Below are 18,536 nucleotides of genomic sequence, written 5' to 3'. Positions count from 1 at the left end.
CCAGCGAAGCACTTATTCTACTGAGCCATCTCCCTGGCCCTACTTCCAGTGTTCTTAACCATTTTCTAAACTTGTAAACCTAAATAATTTTAACAACATACATATACTGTGAGGTACTGCAAAATAGTGAAAATCTGCGATAAGTACCTTAGATTAATATTTTTTGAAAATCTGTAGAACAGTGAGTCTGCAAAAGTTGGACCGCGAAATAGCGGTTAAATTTGGTTAAATTATTTGGTTAAATTCAGCATTGCCTTAATGAAATTAGTGGTATTTGTGTTTGTGTGAAGAACAGTTGAACTATAATGAGTCTCTGTATACCTTGAAATTTTAATGAACACAGTACCCAGAAAAATAAGTGTGTTCTGGTTAATTTAATTACCTCTTTTTAGAGTTAACCTAACTCCTTTATGTTTCAGTGTTCACTGATAAATCATTCTGAAGATTTTTTAAAAAAACATTTTCTTTTTTTAAGGGGGCCGGGGAGATAGCTCAGTAGGGCCTGAGTTCAATCCCTGGTTCTGCCAAAATAAATAAATAAAATGTTTTATGTTGTCGTTATTGGCAAAACTGGGTATTGAACTCAGGCTGTGCGCTTGCCAGGCAAGCGTTTATTCTACTGAGCATCTTCCCATCCCTCTGACGGGTTTTGATTCCCTTATTATTTTAATAAACATCCTTTATAGTAAATATAATTTAAATATTTATCAGGACAGGAGTTTTCCTGTTGCAGAGAATCTAGCCAGCAGGTTAGTAATAGTGAGAGTAGCAGAAGGGACCAGCCACGCCTAGTGATTCTGTCATGTCCGCCTGGGTGAGGACGCCTCGGAGTGAGGTTGTAACTTGGCTCTCACAGTGGTCGAGATATGGTCACGCTGAAGATCTCTCCTTGTTAAGCAATATTTTATCCTTTTGTCCAAGTATTCATTTATCTCTTGTTCTGATAATAGTGTTTTATTTCAGAGACTTTAATAAGAGGATTAGAGTACGAGAATATAGGAGAGTATTTTTCTCCCCAAGCCCAATAGGCATTGGAAATAAATATGTAAACTGTTTTCACAGCAGAAGACCACATGATTAGGTACCCACGCAAGACCCTTTCCAGGATTTAAGAGTAAGGAGGGATTAATGATTACTAGCCATTGGAAGAAGCAGCTTTAAGAGACCGCTGCCTAGAGACCAGGGTGTGGCTCACTGGTAGTGTGTGTGCTTGGCGTGTGGGAGGCCCTGGCTCAGTCCCTGGTACCAAAAGAAGAAAAAGAAACTGGACTGGACCGTGAAGGCTGAGAGCAGCTTTAGTTCTGCGGAGTACAAGCCACAAGGGCGGGTGGCAGCGTGAGCGTAGTCCTGGAGGCATGAAGACATAGTATTCTGGGAAGAGAAGACCATTCAGAGGGCTAAATGTCACAGGATATTGAGATAAACATTGACCCCCAGAACGGAGTGTCGCTGTTTTTGTTGTGCAGCTAAATCCCTGCTGGCTTCTTGTATATTCTGTATATTTCTTTTTTGTGGTTGTCAGATGAAAAAGCAGCAAGTTAGTTGGAAATCTCAGTTGACTTTCTTGCAAATGTGTTGGGTTTTGCTCAAGTGAGGTCTAGAGCAGTATGACCTGACCAGAAACCGCAATACCTTCTGGATTTGAGGTGTCGCATGTACTTTTTTATATACACTTCTTCCTTTTTCTTCTTCTTTCTTACAATGTATGGTTTAATTTCAGGAAAGCCAGTGAGGGCTTGAAGAGCATAAGCCCAGATGAGGCAGCGCCCTCTATGCGATTGCTGGCCTATGGTAAGTTAGAACCACATGGTGTCGTTAAGAGAAAGAAAATCAAACGACAGAAAAGCCATTTGCATGTTTTATATCTTTTTTTTTGGTCTTTTTGAGACAGGGTCTCACTAGACAGGGTCTTGCTATGCAGTTCTGGCCAACCTTGAACTCACTGTGTAGCCCAGGCTGGTCTTGAACTTGCAGTGATCCTCCTTCCTCAGCCTCAGTGCTGGGATTACAGGTGTGCGCCACCACACCCAGCTATGTCTTTATAGATGCCAAGCACCATTTTATTACTGCTTTGGCCTGTCTATCAGTATTTTTTTTTTCCTGGTTCCTTATGTAAAAGCAAGTGATTGTTGGTGACCCTTATCTGTATGCCCATTAAATATTAACCATGTTAGAAAGTTAGATTTTTGACACTGTAGTTAACAGTTTTGAAACAATGTAACTGTTGCTTACTTTATGTTTACTCTGACGTCAACTGTAGCAGGAAGGCTTTTCATTCATATTAATAAAGTTATTACCTCTGACTGCTATGCTTTCAGAATTAGACTTAAGTCTTGGGGTGAGGTCCCTCAGTAGAGTCACGTTACTCTGGCCCAGGAATTGGACCTTAAGATGCACTGTTATTCCCCCAAGATCAGGTTCAATTCTCAGCCAACACACTTAACTCTGTAGATGCTGTTCGACCGTAACACAAGCCACAGCTTCACTGTTGTATCCACTGCTGACTCATCTGTTTCTTCTGAGCTTTTCTAGATCTTGTGTTCCCCTTTTCAGTTTCTCTGCTGCACTGCAGCGTTCGTCTCCTTTTCCTCTTCCTTCTCCTCGTTCCTCACTTAGCCAGGCATATACCTTTCCAGAATCAGTTGTCTCCCCCCTCAGTAGCACCATCTGTTCAAACCCCTTCAGCAAAATAGCATTCTTGGCCCTTAAGGAATTTGATTTGGAGAGAAAAAGCAGGAAAAGAGTTTAACGGTGTTTTCTTTCTCTTTAGTTTCTGGTTTGGGCTTTGGAATCATGAGTGGAGTGTTTTCCTTTGTGAATACCTTGTCGAACTCCTTGGGGCCAGGCACGGTGGGCATTCATGGAGATTCCCCTCAGTTCTTCCTCAATTCAGGTATGTTTCTGGTAGCTGGGAATATTGCTTTTGTAAATTTTTATTTTAAAGCAGGAAAAAAAAATAGGAAGAAAGATAGAAAAGCAACATGAAACAGTAAAAATGGTACAGAATTTCAAAACAAGAATAGAAAATTAATAATGGTTGTTATATATGGTTATCATCAAATTTGTCCGATTTCCAGACATAGGCATGTCAGTTGATCAATTAAGTATTAATTTTTCCCTTCATTAAGCCTTAATTCTTTTCCTTGTCCTTTCTATTTTTTATTTTTTAATTTATTTTAAAGACAGTATAAATATAATAGATAAGACATTAGAAATGATCCACATTTAAAAAACAAGATGAAAGGTATTCAACATTGGTTAATATTTTACACATTGCTGTCTTCAATGTAGTTGCTTAGATTATAGATATTAGCATATAACATTGGTCAAAGTAAAAATTTAAACATTAACTGCTACCTTCAAAAAACTGGTAGCTTTATCAATAAAACTGTAGAAAAAAAATAATTAAATCTTTGAAAAAAAAAAAACTGGTAGAAATCAATAGTACAATCATCTTAGCTATCACATATACATTTTTTTCTTACATGATTTTCCCCCTTTTTTCCTATCTTTTCTCTTTTCCTTCATCTCAGTTGTTTATTCCTTATGTTCAATTTCTTTTCCTTTTACTGTATCTATTGTACCGTTCAGATTTTATTCCTTCAGGTTTTTCCACTAATGAGAGAACATGATCACATGTGGATCTGATTTATTTTACTTAGGAATATAGCCTCTAGTTGCGTCCTTGTGTACCTATGAAAGCCTCAGTAGGTGGGAATGTTGAGGGTTGTACTTCATATGATTTGTCCTAATGAAGTTCACTATCTTAGAATTTGAGTCAATAAGGATTTAGATTATGCCTTGAAAGGAAAAATACTTCTGGCATTCTAAAGTTAGGGAACTAGGAAAATAAAAAAATCTACTGAGGGTTTTTAGAATTTAAAGAGTACAGGGCTGGTGAGATAGCTCAACGGACTAAGCGCCTGCTTAGTTACGCACAGGGACCAGGATTTGATCCCTGGCATCACTTACTGCGCTGGCCCAACCCCCAGACGCGCTGAGTCTGCCACTGGGACCTGGGCATGGTGGTGCACGCCTGTAATCCCAGTGCTGGGGAGGTTGAAAACAGGCTAATCACTATGAGTCCCAGCTATGTAGTGAGATCCTGTACCAAATACATTAAAAAAAATTTTTTTTAATAATTTAGGGGTACAATTTGTCTTGCATAATATTTACTTTGAATGTGCTGTACTAGTGGTGTTACTATATAGTCAAACTATTAGAAATTTGTTTTTATAAGCTCTATGTTCTTTTCCATGTTTGTTTGTTTGGGTGCTGGGAATTGAACTCTGGACCTTGCACCAGCCAGGCCAACACTGTGCCATTGAGCTATATCCCCAGCCAGTCCTCATTTCCATTTTTGTGATACTATATTTATCTTCAAGATGAGTCTTAATCATTAGTGTGTGATTTGTAATTTAATCTTGAGATTGAGAGGAAATAGTGATAAATGCATTGATCTTTTTATCCAAAGATAACATATGGAAGGATGAGTCATTCCAGAAAATTACTTTTTCATCCTTCAGCTAAAATTGTCATCAGGATGTAACCATCACATTTGACTTAGTAATATGTATGAATTACATAAAATTTCTCTTAAGTTCCCCACAAAAAGACTTTTAAAAATAGAAGGGAAAAATCTGTTTTTAGTTACCCTCACCGCAATAGTGCAGTTGAGTAAGTGACCTCACACATCCATTTATTCAGTTAGATTGTTACCAATTAAAGCTCCTGAAGAAGCTTGCCCTGTAGTGGAGGAAGACAAAAGAAGTGAATATTTGTAAGCATTTCAGGAGGGGCTTAAACTAATAAGGGTGTGCAGAGGAATGACCAGTGTTGAAGGCCTTGCTGCAGCTGAGAGCCGTCCTGCGTGTGTGTTGCAGCCGTGTCTAAGCCGGGTGGACACTCTTTCCCCGCTCTCAGGCGATTCTTTGCTTCTGTGCCGTTGAGGCCTTGACATACCCCGTCTAGATTCCTCCCGTTATTCCCCAGCTGGCTGCTCTTCCCTTGACACTTTCCATCTGAATGCATCCTGTGTGCAGCCGCTTAACTCATCTACTTCAAAGGGTTGTCAGAAGCTTGCGACTTTCTGTTGTTTACACACATTGAAAATCAAGGCCCTGTAACTCTGGCTACTAGGTAGAGTAGAAGAACTGTGGTAACAGGTCGTTCTTATTTAGTGGTGCCTAATTTAACATAGCAGGTTATCTTCCCTGTAGGTAGTCTTAATAGCAATGGAAACCTCACTGGAAATGTTCTATATGGCTGGAAGATTCCTGGCAAATCTATTAATGATTAATAGGGAGTTAGGTTTTATTTTTTTTATTTTTTATTTCAAAGTATTTAATTTTTTTAAGGTCATATTTTTTTTTTCTATTGAGAGTTAGGTTTTAAAAACAATTACAATAGTAACACTTAAATTCTGTTAGAGTCCAGTATAAATGAATGAATCAGCCACAGGGAGCATGCTGCTACTACATTTTTGTATACTTTCCTTCACTCTGTTACCTTGCTACAGAAGCTGAGTTCTGTCCTCAGATTTCTCCAGCTTCCTCCACTAGATGGTGTTAGGTCCCTCTGGTAAATGCGGCTGTTTTTAAAAGTCTGGTTTAAAAAGACTTTCTTAATGACTTGCCTTGCTTGACAGTTTCATTCTGTTGGAGTGTATGAAGCTATTTCTTTCTAGAAATAACTAGATGTTTGAGAACATTTTGAAGTGCTGGTTCGATGGTCATGAATTTCTTGAGGTGTTCTTTTTCATGGAAGTGCCTTATCTCATCAACTTTAAGAGTTTTGTGGGGTACATCAACCTGGGTCCTTCTAGTTTCTCTCTTTTTTTCTTGTCCTTTTTTCCCCCTTTATCTCCCTCTGTTTTTTTTCTTCCTTATTCAAATATTTTTTCAAATATGTGCAAATATCTGTTGGACATTTTGGTCTTTATTTACACTTTCGTTTTTATACCAGAGAAACAGTGAGGTATTTAAACATGTGGGTTTATTTAAGAGTATGGTCCTAGGGTGCAACCCATTTATTTAGAAATGTTTCGAGTTTATCCTTCTGTAAGGCAGAGCAGTATGCCGTTGTATTACAAAGAAATCTTCATCCATTCATTAGTTGGTGGGCATTTGGGCCATTTCTAAGCTTTAGTGATCACAAACTGCGCCACTATAAACATGGGTGTGTGTGTGTATCACATGACATGATGCTTTTAATTCTGTTGGGAGGATACCAAGAAGCGGAATAGGCGGGTCAAATGGAATCTCTAGGGTATTTTAAAAAACCTTTTGTTTATTTATTTGGTACAGGGTCTTGCTATGCAGCTCAGACTTGCAGTGATCCTCCTGTCTCAGCCTCCCCAGTGCTGGGATTACAGGTGTACACCTCCACACCAGGCCCATCATCATTCTTTGAGTCACAAGCTTTGAATTATACATTTAAGAAATTTTTATTTAAAGCATAACCCAAAATTTATAAATATTTGTATTTATTACTGTTTTTTTTTTCTGTATTTAGAACAGGGTCTACAGAGTCTCACTATATAGATTGGACTCGTAGTGATTCTCCTGTTTTCAGCCTCCCCAGTGCTGGGATTACAGGTGTATTTGTATTTGTTATTTGTAATAGCTATTACTACCATTTATTTAGACAAAAGCCCATTTTTAATTTTGCAGTTAAATTTATGAGTTTTTATGCTTAACATATTCCATCATAAATACCTAAGTGAGACAGAATAAGGAGTATAGGGTCATTTAATTAGTTTATCATCTGTGTCAGTATGAGTTAAGACAGGTCTGTACCACATGGTATCTGCACATACGTGGCTTTTTATGTTACAGATAGGGATGGTTTATAAATAATGTATATGGCTGAGTTAATTCTTTTGTATTTGTAGTTGGGTATCAGGCTAGTGTTAAGTTACTAGAATCATTGCCATTTAGAAATACAATGTGGGAATTAAAATCTTAAAAGTATTCTCCCGGATGGCTAAGTTAGTATTTGGGTTAAGTCCATGTGATTATTTAACTACTCATTCCACAAATAATTGTTAAAATTTTTATTGAGTAGATACCAAGCTATGAAGCTACAAGGCAGTTAATATCCATATTTTCCATCGCTAGTGCGGAACAAAGACAAGCAGCTAATTACAAACAGGCGTATTAAATGCTACAGCGAGGAACAGAGGCACCAACGTCGCCTTTGTTGCGTTTACTGTACTTGTGGTTAATTGGCTAATGATGTAATTAGTTGTTTAACGCTCTCCGCCCTCTGATTGAGTGCTAAGCCATGTAAGTACAAGGACCTCTGTTCACTGTGGTGTTCCCAGCACCTTGTGGAGACCTTGTTTCTCAGTGGTAGTCAATAAGTATTTACTGAGGGGGCTGCGGATGTAGCTCAGCAGTCTAAGGGCCTGCCTAGGAAAGCAAGGAACCGGGTTCAGTTCCTGGCACTGCATGCCGAGTCGGCCACCAAGACCTAGTGTGGTGGCACACACCAGTAATCCCAGTGCTGGGGAGGCTAACACAGGAGGAATCGCTATGAATCCAAGCTGTGTAATGAGACCCTGTACAAAATACATAAAATTAAAACATTTTTTAAAAATATTCATTGAGGGTCTGGGGAGATGGCTTAGTAGAATAAGCGCTTGCCTGGCAAGCTCAAGGGCCTAAATTCAATCCCCGGTTCCACAAAAAAAAAAAATAAATAAATAAAATAAAAGTATTCATTGAAAATTGAAAGCAAGGCACCACTTATGGAAGAAGTGCCATTTGAGTAGAGATTCACTTAAAGATTAACATTAGCTAGGCAGACAAAGGAAGGGACAAGCCCCTCGCCTCTAGGCTGGGAGGTGAGAGAGACAAGTGTTCTCTAGGCAAAGCAAGTATGGCACTTCCATCTGACTCTTAAACTTTCTTGTCTTTTGGGAAGGGTAAAAGTAATGCCTAACTCAGGGTTGTTAAGAACTGAATGGAGGGCCGGCCAGTAGCTCAGCAGATTAAAGCTCCTGCAAGCAGGTGCAGGAGCCAGGGGTTGGATCCCCAGGCCTGCTGTGTCATGCACCCCCCACCCCCGGGTGCCCTGAGATGGCAGTTGAGACTGGGTGAGAACCTGAACACCCTGTAGATCCTTCCCTAAAATACAGGAAAAAAAAAAATAATTGAATGCTATTAGATAATTAAGTGCTTTGTGGACTGTTAAGTGGTTTAAGAATATTATTTAGGTAGAGAATTTTGTTCTTGTGATTATAGAACAGAACTTAGAAAAGAATCTAGATTTATCATTCTGAATGACTTCCCTTATACTCTAAAAGAAAAATATTTTTAGTACTCAGTAAAAAAGAACAGCTGAGAATTTAAAAAATTCCCCAAGCCACTTTATTTCTGTTTTCTGGACAGTGCTCTTATTTAGGTAAGGTTTAAAACTTGAGCCACGATTGCTAACCCCACTAAAGCCACTGGGCAAAATCAGTGCTGGTCAGACCTCACATGGAGAGCTGGGAGCACAGCGGTGTGACTGAAATGCTGAAGAAGTAGAATTCACACAGATGGGCGGTGTCAGTGCGGTGGGAGGTCCAGCAGCTGTGTCCTTTTGGGCATTATGGGAGAAAAGGGACTTTTGAGTTTTAAGAAAGATGAAAGAACAACACTGGGGATTCACCTGACCACTGTGCTGACTGCCGCTATGCGTGACATTGGCAACCCAACAAGTATCTTAAGTTGATGTCAGAGGGAGTTAGTTCCTCTCCCAATGGTAAGTAAAACGGTACATAATATCAGTATTAAAATGTTAAATATAGCATTGCATTTTCCAGTTTGATCTTCTGAACAATTTAATTGAGCAAAATAAGGTAAAAGATTACGTGTTTATGTTCGGAAATGTAAAGGTCTGATTATTCAAACAGTAAAACACCATTGGCTTCAAGACATGAGGCTCTGCTAGATATATTTCAGTGATTTCTAAGTCACTCACGGGTCTTGCAAGGATGGCTGGCTAGCCCAGGTGTGGTGGTGCACTCCTGTGATCTCAGCACTGGGGAGGCCGAGGCAGGAGGATTGCCAGCAGTTTGAGGCCAGCCTGTGCTACAAAACCAGACTGTCTGAAAAAACCCAAAAAACAATAAAGAAGGGACCTCTGCTCTGTACTTTTCAACTAATGCAGCTAAATGCCTTCTGCTTCTCCATTCACTGAAGCCTTCATTTCTGTTTGTTTGTTTTTTGAGACAAGGTCTCACTGTGTACTCTAGGTTGGCCTTGAACTCACTGCATAGCCCTGAATGGCCTCAAACTCAAAATGATCCTCCTGCCTCAGCCTCCCAAGTGCTGGGATTCGTAGGTGTGCACTCCCACACTTAGCTCTGTAGACTCTATCTGTGTATAGGCATGAAATGGTTCTTATTTTCTTCATCCATTGCTGCTTTTGATTTTTGATGTTTCTTTTATTATTTTTATTTATTTTTGAGGCTGAACCATGTAGTTCAGGCTGGCTTTGAACTCACTTTGTAGGTTAGTTGGTCTCAAACTCAGCAATCCTCCTGCCTCGGCCTCCCGAGTGCTGGGATTGTTATTGTGCACCACCACACCTAGCTTCTTTTTTATTTTGTTCCTTTTTCTTCACTAAATTTCAGAGGTTTTTTTTTTTTCTTATGGGAAACTATCCTTTCAAGATGATTTGCACTGGACAAAAGTTACACTTCCTGAAAGTCATCTAGTATACTTTCTTCACTCAACCTCATAGGAATGTCCTTTCTGCTCACTCAGCCCATTATTACTCATTTGAAGGGGAACACTCACCCTGTTTCCAGTGTTCCTGCCCCTGTAGCACCTTTAGGTTGATCCTGCACAGCCCCGAGTTTGTGCTGTGCGTGCCAGGAATCCTGGCTTTGGTGCCGGCCTCCCATCCACGTGCCCTTCACTGCTGGGACCGCTGACCCGTGTACCCCTTTGTCTCCATGTCTCTGCTGACCCCAGAGTGTTCGCTCCAGGGCCTCTGTGTTGCACAACTTCTGAGGCACTGTTCACGTGCTAACATGCTAATATTTCCTTGGTTTACCGGGATTTTCCATTACTAGTGCTAGAACACACACATTTCAGCCAGATTTCCCAGAACTATACTTTTTTTCCGTGGGTGTTTGGGAATCTTGGCAGTTCTCTTGAGTTAGTCAACCTTGAGGTTTACCTTGGGATGAGGCTTTGTTCTGTTGGCTTTCATCACTTTTCTCGTTAGTCTAAAGCTGTCACTAATTATACTTGAGTACTCTTCTTGAAGTTGGAATGTGTCCGTGTAGATGGTAAGCAGCTTGGCCATCTCTCGTGGGAACTTCTTACGTTCAGTGGGATGACTTGGAAGCCTGCTGGTCTCATGGACATTTTGGAGCACCCTTAAAGTCTTCCTCCTCTCACGGATGCAATTTGCTCCTTCTACTTGATCAGACCAACGTATTTCATTGAAGTAAATCCTGATTCTTCCTTTTTCTCACAACTCACTTTCTATCTAACTGCAAATCTTATCTCCAGTTTTGTTTCAGTCAAGTTTTGATAGGCTTGGTTTTGCTTTACAAGTGACCCCAGGAGCTCGTGGTCTGAACATTGATTTGAAACAAGAATTCTTCTTAAAGGTAGATTTGATGATGCTGAAATTGTTCCAGGCCAGAGCCAAACCTGGAAAGGTCCTGTTGACTTCATAAAGTCAGTAAAGCATCATTAGAAAGTAGTCAAGTCCTGAACACCCACATCTGCTACCTGCTGCCTGAAGGTGAGGTCCTCCATTATGAGTTTGTACACAAGGCTGCTAAGAGTACTCTCTTGGGTCCCTTTGGTGTGGTCTGTTAGCGCATTTTGGTGCTAGTAGCTGACTAATACAGGGACTTGGAATTTTTTTTAATGTGCGCCTATGGAAAAAGTTGCCTACGTCTTTAAAGAATCTTCTTAGGATCCATAAGCAAGCAGTTAGAACAGGGTTTCTCCATCACAGCACAGCCGACACTGTGACCAGATAATTCACTGTATGGTGTTTAACTGCATCCCTGGCTTTTCTCCATGAGACACCAGAAGTGCCCCATCCCTAGCTGTGGCAGCTGAATGTGGTCCCAAACCACCGTAGTCAAGATCATTGCATTAGAGTAAAACAGACTTGGCTTCATTTTGTGGAGAAAGTGTACTGTAGTGGCTATTTAATGACATGAGCTCTTAAACTGGCAGTATTCAAAGTGTGCACTAGGAGATGGATTTTTTTTTTTTTTTTTTTTGTCATCTAGGGGACTGGATCATGCAGCTTCTAAGGGGCCTTCAGTGCAACTCTTAATACTGATTAGCTAATTTGAGGAGAGTGTTTCACCCTTCTTTAGCATTTCCTGGGAGGACACTTTAAATATAGAATCATTTTTGGCAGTTCATACAGCTTGTAAATGTGGTTCAAGAATTCTTTGATAAATACAAAATAGTACTTCTGTTGAAACACCTGCAGCCATTTAAATTGGTTTTGGAGCTGGCCAGATACTTCAGTGGATTAAAGTCCCTGCTTCGGCAGAGGCAGGAACTGGGGCTCAATCCCGTGCGTGCTGTGCTGGCCCCGCCCCCAGGACCTGTTGAGATAGCAATTGAGACTGGGTGTGGTGGTGCGCACCTATAGTCTCAGCACTTGGGAGGTTGAACACAGGAGGATCGTTATGAGTCTGATCTGTGTAATGGGACCCTGCAGACCCTGTACTAAATACATAAAAAAATAAATATACAAATTGGTTTTGCAATTTCTCCTTCCTGACATTGTTGATATTATAGGATAATGTCATACTTTTCCTTCTGCCTTGTAATATTAGATGGTTTTTCTCTTTTTTGTTTTTAGCTTTTTCAGTGCTGGAGATTGAACCCACAGCCTTGCACATGCTAGGCAAGCGCTGAACTATATATCCCCAGCCCTCAAAACAAGATTTTTGTTACTGGAAAGTATTATTGAATTAGTTAATTTATAGTGCCTGGCCTTTTTTAGCTATTTGGCTGGCCTAATTTATAGTGTCTACACACACACACACACACACACACCCCTACCTAAGAATAAATAAAATGATAAAATTCTCTTATTGTTTGAAGGAAGACTTTTAAGTTAAATCCCTTTTAAAGAAATATTCTGCCACATATTCTAAACATTTTCAAAACATTAATTCTCAAAAACTTTAATTTTCATTTTCAAAAACAGTAATTTAGTTCTGGGCCCTACTTTCTGCTTGTGCTAGGTGATTAGGTATGTCTGAAGAATCCAGAAAGTTTATGTGACCTGGAAGAATGGGAATCTCACTTCATGGAACCCTTCTATTACTTAGAAAAAGAAGCTAAAAGCTCACTGGTGTCCACAGCCTGTCTCTGGGGAGCGAAGGCCAAGTACTGGCTCTGTGACTGCTGTGTAGTGGCAGCCCAGTGACTTAGAGATGCCTTGACATGTAGTGGTGAGGGGGCGAATGACAGCCATGTTTTGCTGTCTGAGGAGTCCAGTATTAGCACTAATTGTTATCTTTCACCCTTTCCCTCACAAGGATAGAAAACTAGATGCCAGGCATGAAGGAGAAAAGGGCATGCGGGATGCTGAAAGTATCTGCAGGTCTGTGTGTGGAGTGTGGCATAATCAGGAAGTTGGTAGTGAGGTATAAAGCCCCTCCACGCCCGCCGGCGCCCAGCCTCCAGAGCTTGCAGACGAGCGAGCGGTCTCATCATGTTTTCCAAGGCGTCTGTGGTTCTGGGTTGCTGGGATATTCGCGGGCTGGTGCACACCATCTGCCTGCTCCTGGAGTTCACTGATACAGCCTATGAGGAGAAGCGGTACATCTGCGGGGAAGCTCCTGGCTATGATCGAAGCCAGTGGCTAGATGTGAAATTCAAGCTAAACCTGGACTTTCCTAATCTTCCTTATCTGATGGATGGCAAGAACAAAATCACCCAGAGCAACGCCATCTTGCACTACATCGCCTGCAAGCACCACGTGTGTGCTGAGACTGAGAAGGAAAAGATTAGGGTGGATAGAATGGAAAATCAAATAATGGATTTCCGCATGCGACTGGTGCGGCTTTGCTACAACTCTGACCGTGAAAAATTGGAACCTCAGTACTTGGAACAGCTGCCTGGACAGTTGAAACAATTTTCCTTATTCCTGGGGAAGTATTCGTGGTTTGCAGGGGAAGAGCTCACTTTTGTGGATTTTCTCACCTATGATGTCTTAGACCAGAACCATATATTTGAACCCAAGTGCCTGGATGAATTCCCAAATCTGAAGGATTTCATGTGCCATTTTGAGGCTTTGGAGAAAATAGCGGACTATCTGCAGTCTGACCAGTCTGACCGCTGCTTTAAGATGCCCATCAATAACAAGATGGCCAAGTGGGGCAACAAGTGCTTGTGCTGAGTGAGAGACAGAGTCGCACCGCTTTCTTTTCCTGGCCTGTCATCTGGGGACCTGTACTCTGTCTTCTCTGCTCTTTTCAATAAATAATGCTTGGGTTTTTTTTTTTTTTTTAAAAAAAAGGAAGTTGTTTAGTGCCAAACGGTAACAATTGCCTCCCAAAGATAATGCTGAAACATTTTACTTCAATGTACATTAGAGTGAAACATTGTCTGCCAAAAGATTTTATTTTTTTAAAACTGGGGATTGAATTTGGGCTCTTGCGCTTGCAAGGCAAGCACTTATTCTACTGAGCTATCTCCCCAGTCCCCTGCCAAAAGAATTTGACTGAGAAAATTATCAGAAAAGAAAATCCACTGTCAAACCAGACTACTGTTTCTATCACAGACAGATGTACAGCACTTCTTAGGATTGCTGGGCTTTCTGAATGTTCCAAAACATTGAAAATTATGGAAGCTCCTTTTATTAATCTGGGTTATGAGCTAATCTTGATATTCTTATGGCTAATTTACAGTTCCTTTTCCTACCTCTAAGAAAAATATTAGAACAAAGTAGTCATTGAGCAACTTTCAGGATTTTATATGTAGGTACATGAATTGAAAAGTTTAGTGATTAAAGGTAGTGTTCTATAGAAGGATATTGTTAGCAAATGTTCCTTTCTAGTTGGAATTCCATTTGAAGTATCAAAATGGCATGCATGTAGCTATAGCTCCTCATACATGACAGAAAAGTTCTGATGTCCAGGCCTCGGTCTCTGTTGGATCTCTGGTCAGTTGCAGAGGGGATAAATAGTAAAGCGCCTTGTGATAGTAAGGGCTCTTGGTGGTCACCCACGTCAGCCAGAAGCCAGTTCTAGCTGTATAGATAAGAGTAAAGTAGAAACATACAATATTTTAGTGTTTGGGAGACCTCCTTTAGATGCTGTATTAGTAAAGCAATAATCTGCAAGGTGAGGCAAAGTTCCCACAAGACGTGTTTTGTGTATTGCCAGAACTGCCTGTTTATAGTGTGCCCCAAATGCACACTTGTGTGAATAATGGAGGGGAGGAAGAAAATGAATGTAAGAGTAGCACAAAGGCAGAGAAGAAATCATTTGCAACGTCAAGAAGAATGTGTTTTTAATTAATACGCAAGTACCCAGAGAACTTAGATGAAAATGGAACTTGCTGGATGCTTTGCTTTGCTTTCGCACCTGGTAGGACAACTCGCTAAGGGCCCTGCCCTTTCATGTTCAAATCTACAGAACATAGCAAGTGGTAGCCGCCACTTTTGGAAGAGCTCTGGTGTGCCGAGCACTTTTCTTCATTGCAGTAACCCAACGAAATAAAGAAAAAAGAAGCTCAGAGAAGTCAAGTGTCTCATTTAGAGCCGCACAGTGGAGGTGGGAACTCTTAACTCAGGATGGTCTGTCTCCAAATATACAGATGTATAACACTGAGACCAGCTATTCCAGTGCCCATCTTTCTCTCTTTTTAATCTACTCGTTTCTCCTCCTCTATCCATCCCTTCATTCATTTCCTAAATAAAGACACAATTCAATTAAAAAAAAAAACTGAGAGCAGATTGGGTCAGTGATGGCAAACGTTTTAGAGATTTTGAACACCCAGCTGTGGCACACGCCCCAGAGGTTTGCCACCACTGGCTGGGTGGTCAGTAAATGTGTGTTCAGTGTACACAGAAATGGAGAAGGCAGGTACTTGTGAGGACAGTGCACTGAGGTGACCTTTAAGCCAGGTCTTAAATTGTAAGATTGAAATATATTGAGGCCAACATGGGCAACTTAACAAGATCCTGTCTGAAAACAAACTTCAGAAGAACTGGGCTTAGCTAAATTGCAGAGCATGTAACCAGCATGCTTGAGGCCTGGGTTCATCACAGAACACCAGCAGTAAAAAGATAGGTGAAATGAGGAAGGGTGGTTATGAAGGAACAGTGAACAAACAGAGGGTGGGTGGGGGGAATAAATAAGAATGGGAAAGAGTTGCTTTGGCCCTAAAGGATATGCTTGAAGAGGGGCAGAGGGCATGCTGTCACGTGGTTGGCTTGAGGTTGTAGAGGACATCCAGTGCTAGTCGAGACATCTGGACTTAAGTACAAATCCACCAGGAAGAGGATTTCCCGGGTTGCTGAAGTCTAAGACTTGACTGTAGTGGCGTACTTGGCTCCTGTCACGATAATGGTAGAGAGAAGGGGCAAACACAGGCTGCCGAGCAGAGGACACACTAAGACGATGGCTTTGCTGTCCCTTCACGTACAGCTGGCACCTAGGGCTTAGAAAACCTAGGCTCCGAAGTTCTAAGGTATGAACACAATGATTAAAAGTGGTTTTTGCTTTGGTACCACTTTCTGCCTTAGTCTTCTCTAATGTAGAGAAGATCTAGAGCCCTAACTTAATTCCTGGGCATCTGCATCGGTCCCAAGTCTCCCCTGGCACCAGGCACAATTCTCCAGGAGAATCATCAATGGGGTTGAAATACACCCTTTATTTAGTATGCCTTGCCCTCAGAGTTTAAAAGCTGTTCATTTCCTCCTCTGCCAGTTAAAATATTTACCAATATTCACTGAAGTGATGACATTGTCACACAAGATCAATATTTGCTTTACTCTAACCACAACAATCATGGCTTTTTAATATAATTTTGCTTTTCTTTAGTTAATACAAATGAAATAGTGTCCATTTCCCCACAGTACTTTTTTCATTCAGTGTTAGATTCTAGAGATCATTTGTATGTGTCATCTGTAGTGGTCCACAGCATGAACATACTGTGGTTTATTTTTCCACTGGCGACAGTGGCCATTTTTTGGCTATAGAAAGAATGCCGACATGGTCCAGTGCCTTTCTCCTGGTGCACACTTCTGAGACTCTAGAGGCAGTGCTTTTCAAGCTTGCCCGGGCCCCACTCTCCTGGAAGGCTGTTTACGCGGGGCTTGCTGGGCTCGCCAGTGGTTTTTCTGATTCAGCTGTGGGATCGGTCCCCATTGCATGTGTTTCGTTCAGATTTCTGGCTTCTGTTGATCTGATTTCAGAGCCAGCTGTGTCAGAGCATACCTCTAGCTTGGGATGTTAGAGTAGAGTAGAGAAAGCAAAATTTTCATTTGATCGGCGATGCTAGACTTTTTTGCCAGGGAATTGCCAGACTTGGAGTTGTCCTATTTCATGGTTGTTAATAGATGGAGCTTTCCCAGTTAAATAAAGAATGCTCTCCAGGCCGCAATGCCTGTCTATGTACAACACACACATACATGTGTGCACACATGCACACGCACGACACACATGCACACCCTGTCCACATTAAAACCTGTAGGCACTGATCAAATTCAGTGCCAGTTGCTTAAGAAGAATCTTAGATAATTATAGTGATTTTTAATATTATTTTATTGTTCCTTTGGTCTTTAAAAAAATGTTCCAAAGAAAAAGTCCACTTTTGTAAGGAGACTTGTTTCACCAGAAGATACTCCTTTTAATTGAAAATCTCTCAGCTAGGGCCAACAACTAATTGGGGAAAGCTGGTTAGATTTCACAGTAATCTTACTGCATTCCTCAGGAAATCTTTTGAAAGCCAGGTCCAAGTTAATTTTTTTTGTTGAACAGGTTCACAGTCTGGAGAACAAGCTGCTGCGGAGGCTGGCCCATGCCCCAGAAGCACTGCTTTGTAGGTTACTAGCAGTGCATGTGTCAAGGAGCTGCTTCTGTCCCATGTGTTCAGACTCCTCGCAGCGTGGGGGACCTGCACCCTCGTATAGTGACAGGGTGTTCTGTGGGCTTTGGTGTCTGCTGTGTGCGGGGCTGGACACTGATGGCTGTCTGTCTTTCAGCTTTCATGACGCTGGTTATCATCTTGCTGCACGTGTTCTGGGGCGTTATATTTTTTGATGCCTGTGAAAAGAAGAAGTGGTACGTCCTCCTCATCGTCCTCCTGACCCATCTGCTGGTGTCTGCCCAGGTGAGTGTTGCAGCTAAGCACACACTGAGGCTTGGAACTCAAGTCTGTGTCTACAGTGGTATCTTCCACTCCCAGTGGAGCATGTGGGAAAGTCAGCAGAGGGAAAAAAGTCATTAGAGTGTGGGGCTTTGAAGTTTTATTTATTTATTTTTTGAATTTTATTTATTTTTGCATTTTTTTTTAGGGAAGGGTCTACAGGGTGTTCAGGGTCTCACTACTTGATCAGACTCATAGTGATCCTTCTGTTTACAGCCTCCCAAGAGCTGGGATTACAGGCATTCACCACCACGCCCAGTCTCTATCACTGGCTTAGTGCGCCCCAGGGGCGGGGCAGCACTACAGGCCCAAGGATTGAACCCCCGGCCCCTGCGCCTGCTTTAATCCATTGAGTTATTTGGCCAGCCTTTAAAGTTTTATTATAGAAAGACAACCACCACTTTTTTGGTGAGTCTCATTAAAGATTTTTTTCATGTGTATTTCCTTTAAGGGATATAGTTAAATGAAATAACTATAACTATACTTACGTTAGAAAGCACGTCAGGAGGGCCGGGAGATGGCTCAGTAGAATAAGTGCTTGCCTGGCAAGCGCAAGGGCCTAAGTTCAATCCCAGGTGAGTGTTGCAGCTAAGCACACACTGAGAAAGAAAAAAAAAAAAAAAAAGAAAACACATCAGGAACAATTCTATCTCTTAAGATAAACGATTTTGAAATCTTTATATCATGACATAGAAATTATTATAAGGTGATTAATTGGTTAATCACCTCTGTTTTTTGTTATTGTGAAGTGGTCGTGGCCATCTGACTGCATGAAACTTTTTCCACACATTACTTAGTTCCCAGGCTGTGGAGTTAGGAAGCCAAATGGCATGAATATTTTTTAAGCACTTGATACAGATTTCTGAAGTACTCTCCATAAAGTTGTAACATTTTATACATGTTGACCAGTAACAAAAGTGACATCGCTTCTCATTTGTATTACAATAATGCCAATTTTATTTTATTATTTTATTTTTTTAATAATGCCAATTTTAAAAATAAAGTTTAAAAATACTTGATTTATTTTTGAAGTATTATGTAATGCATTGGGCTTGACTTTTATTATAAATTGTCATATATTTAGCTCAGAATGACCTCTGCCACCACCTTCTCCAGACCTTTTTCACTTGTTGCCTGAAGTGTTATGAAGGTTCTTCCTGCTTCCCTTTTCTG

General features: G+C 40.9%; 1 protein-coding gene and 1 pseudogene across 1 annotated transcript in view; both read left to right on the top strand.

The window, feature by feature from the left end:
• Aph1b (aph-1 homolog B, gamma-secretase subunit) overlaps window positions 1–18,536 on the top strand; it is a 37,551-nt gene that overhangs the window by 10,073 nt on the left and 8,942 nt on the right. The window contains exons 3-5 of the mRNA XM_004628835.2: window positions 1,721–1,791; window positions 2,771–2,893; window positions 17,200–17,327. Coding sequence (XP_004628892.1) covers window positions 1,721–1,791; window positions 2,771–2,893; window positions 17,200–17,327 — 322 coding nt within the window. The remainder of the gene's footprint in view (window positions 1–1,720; window positions 1,792–2,770; window positions 2,894–17,199; window positions 17,328–18,536) is intronic.
• LOC101562275 lies at window positions 12,700–13,434 on the top strand (annotated as a pseudogene).

This window comes from Octodon degus, unplaced genomic scaffold (assembly GCF_000260255.1).
Source record: "Octodon degus isolate 3935 unplaced genomic scaffold, OctDeg1.0 scaffold00026, whole genome shotgun sequence".
NCBI lineage: Eukaryota > Metazoa > Chordata > Mammalia > Rodentia > Octodontidae > Octodon > Octodon degus.
The sequence above is the reverse complement of the archived record's forward strand: the minus strand, read 5'-3'. Positions and strand labels throughout refer to the sequence as shown.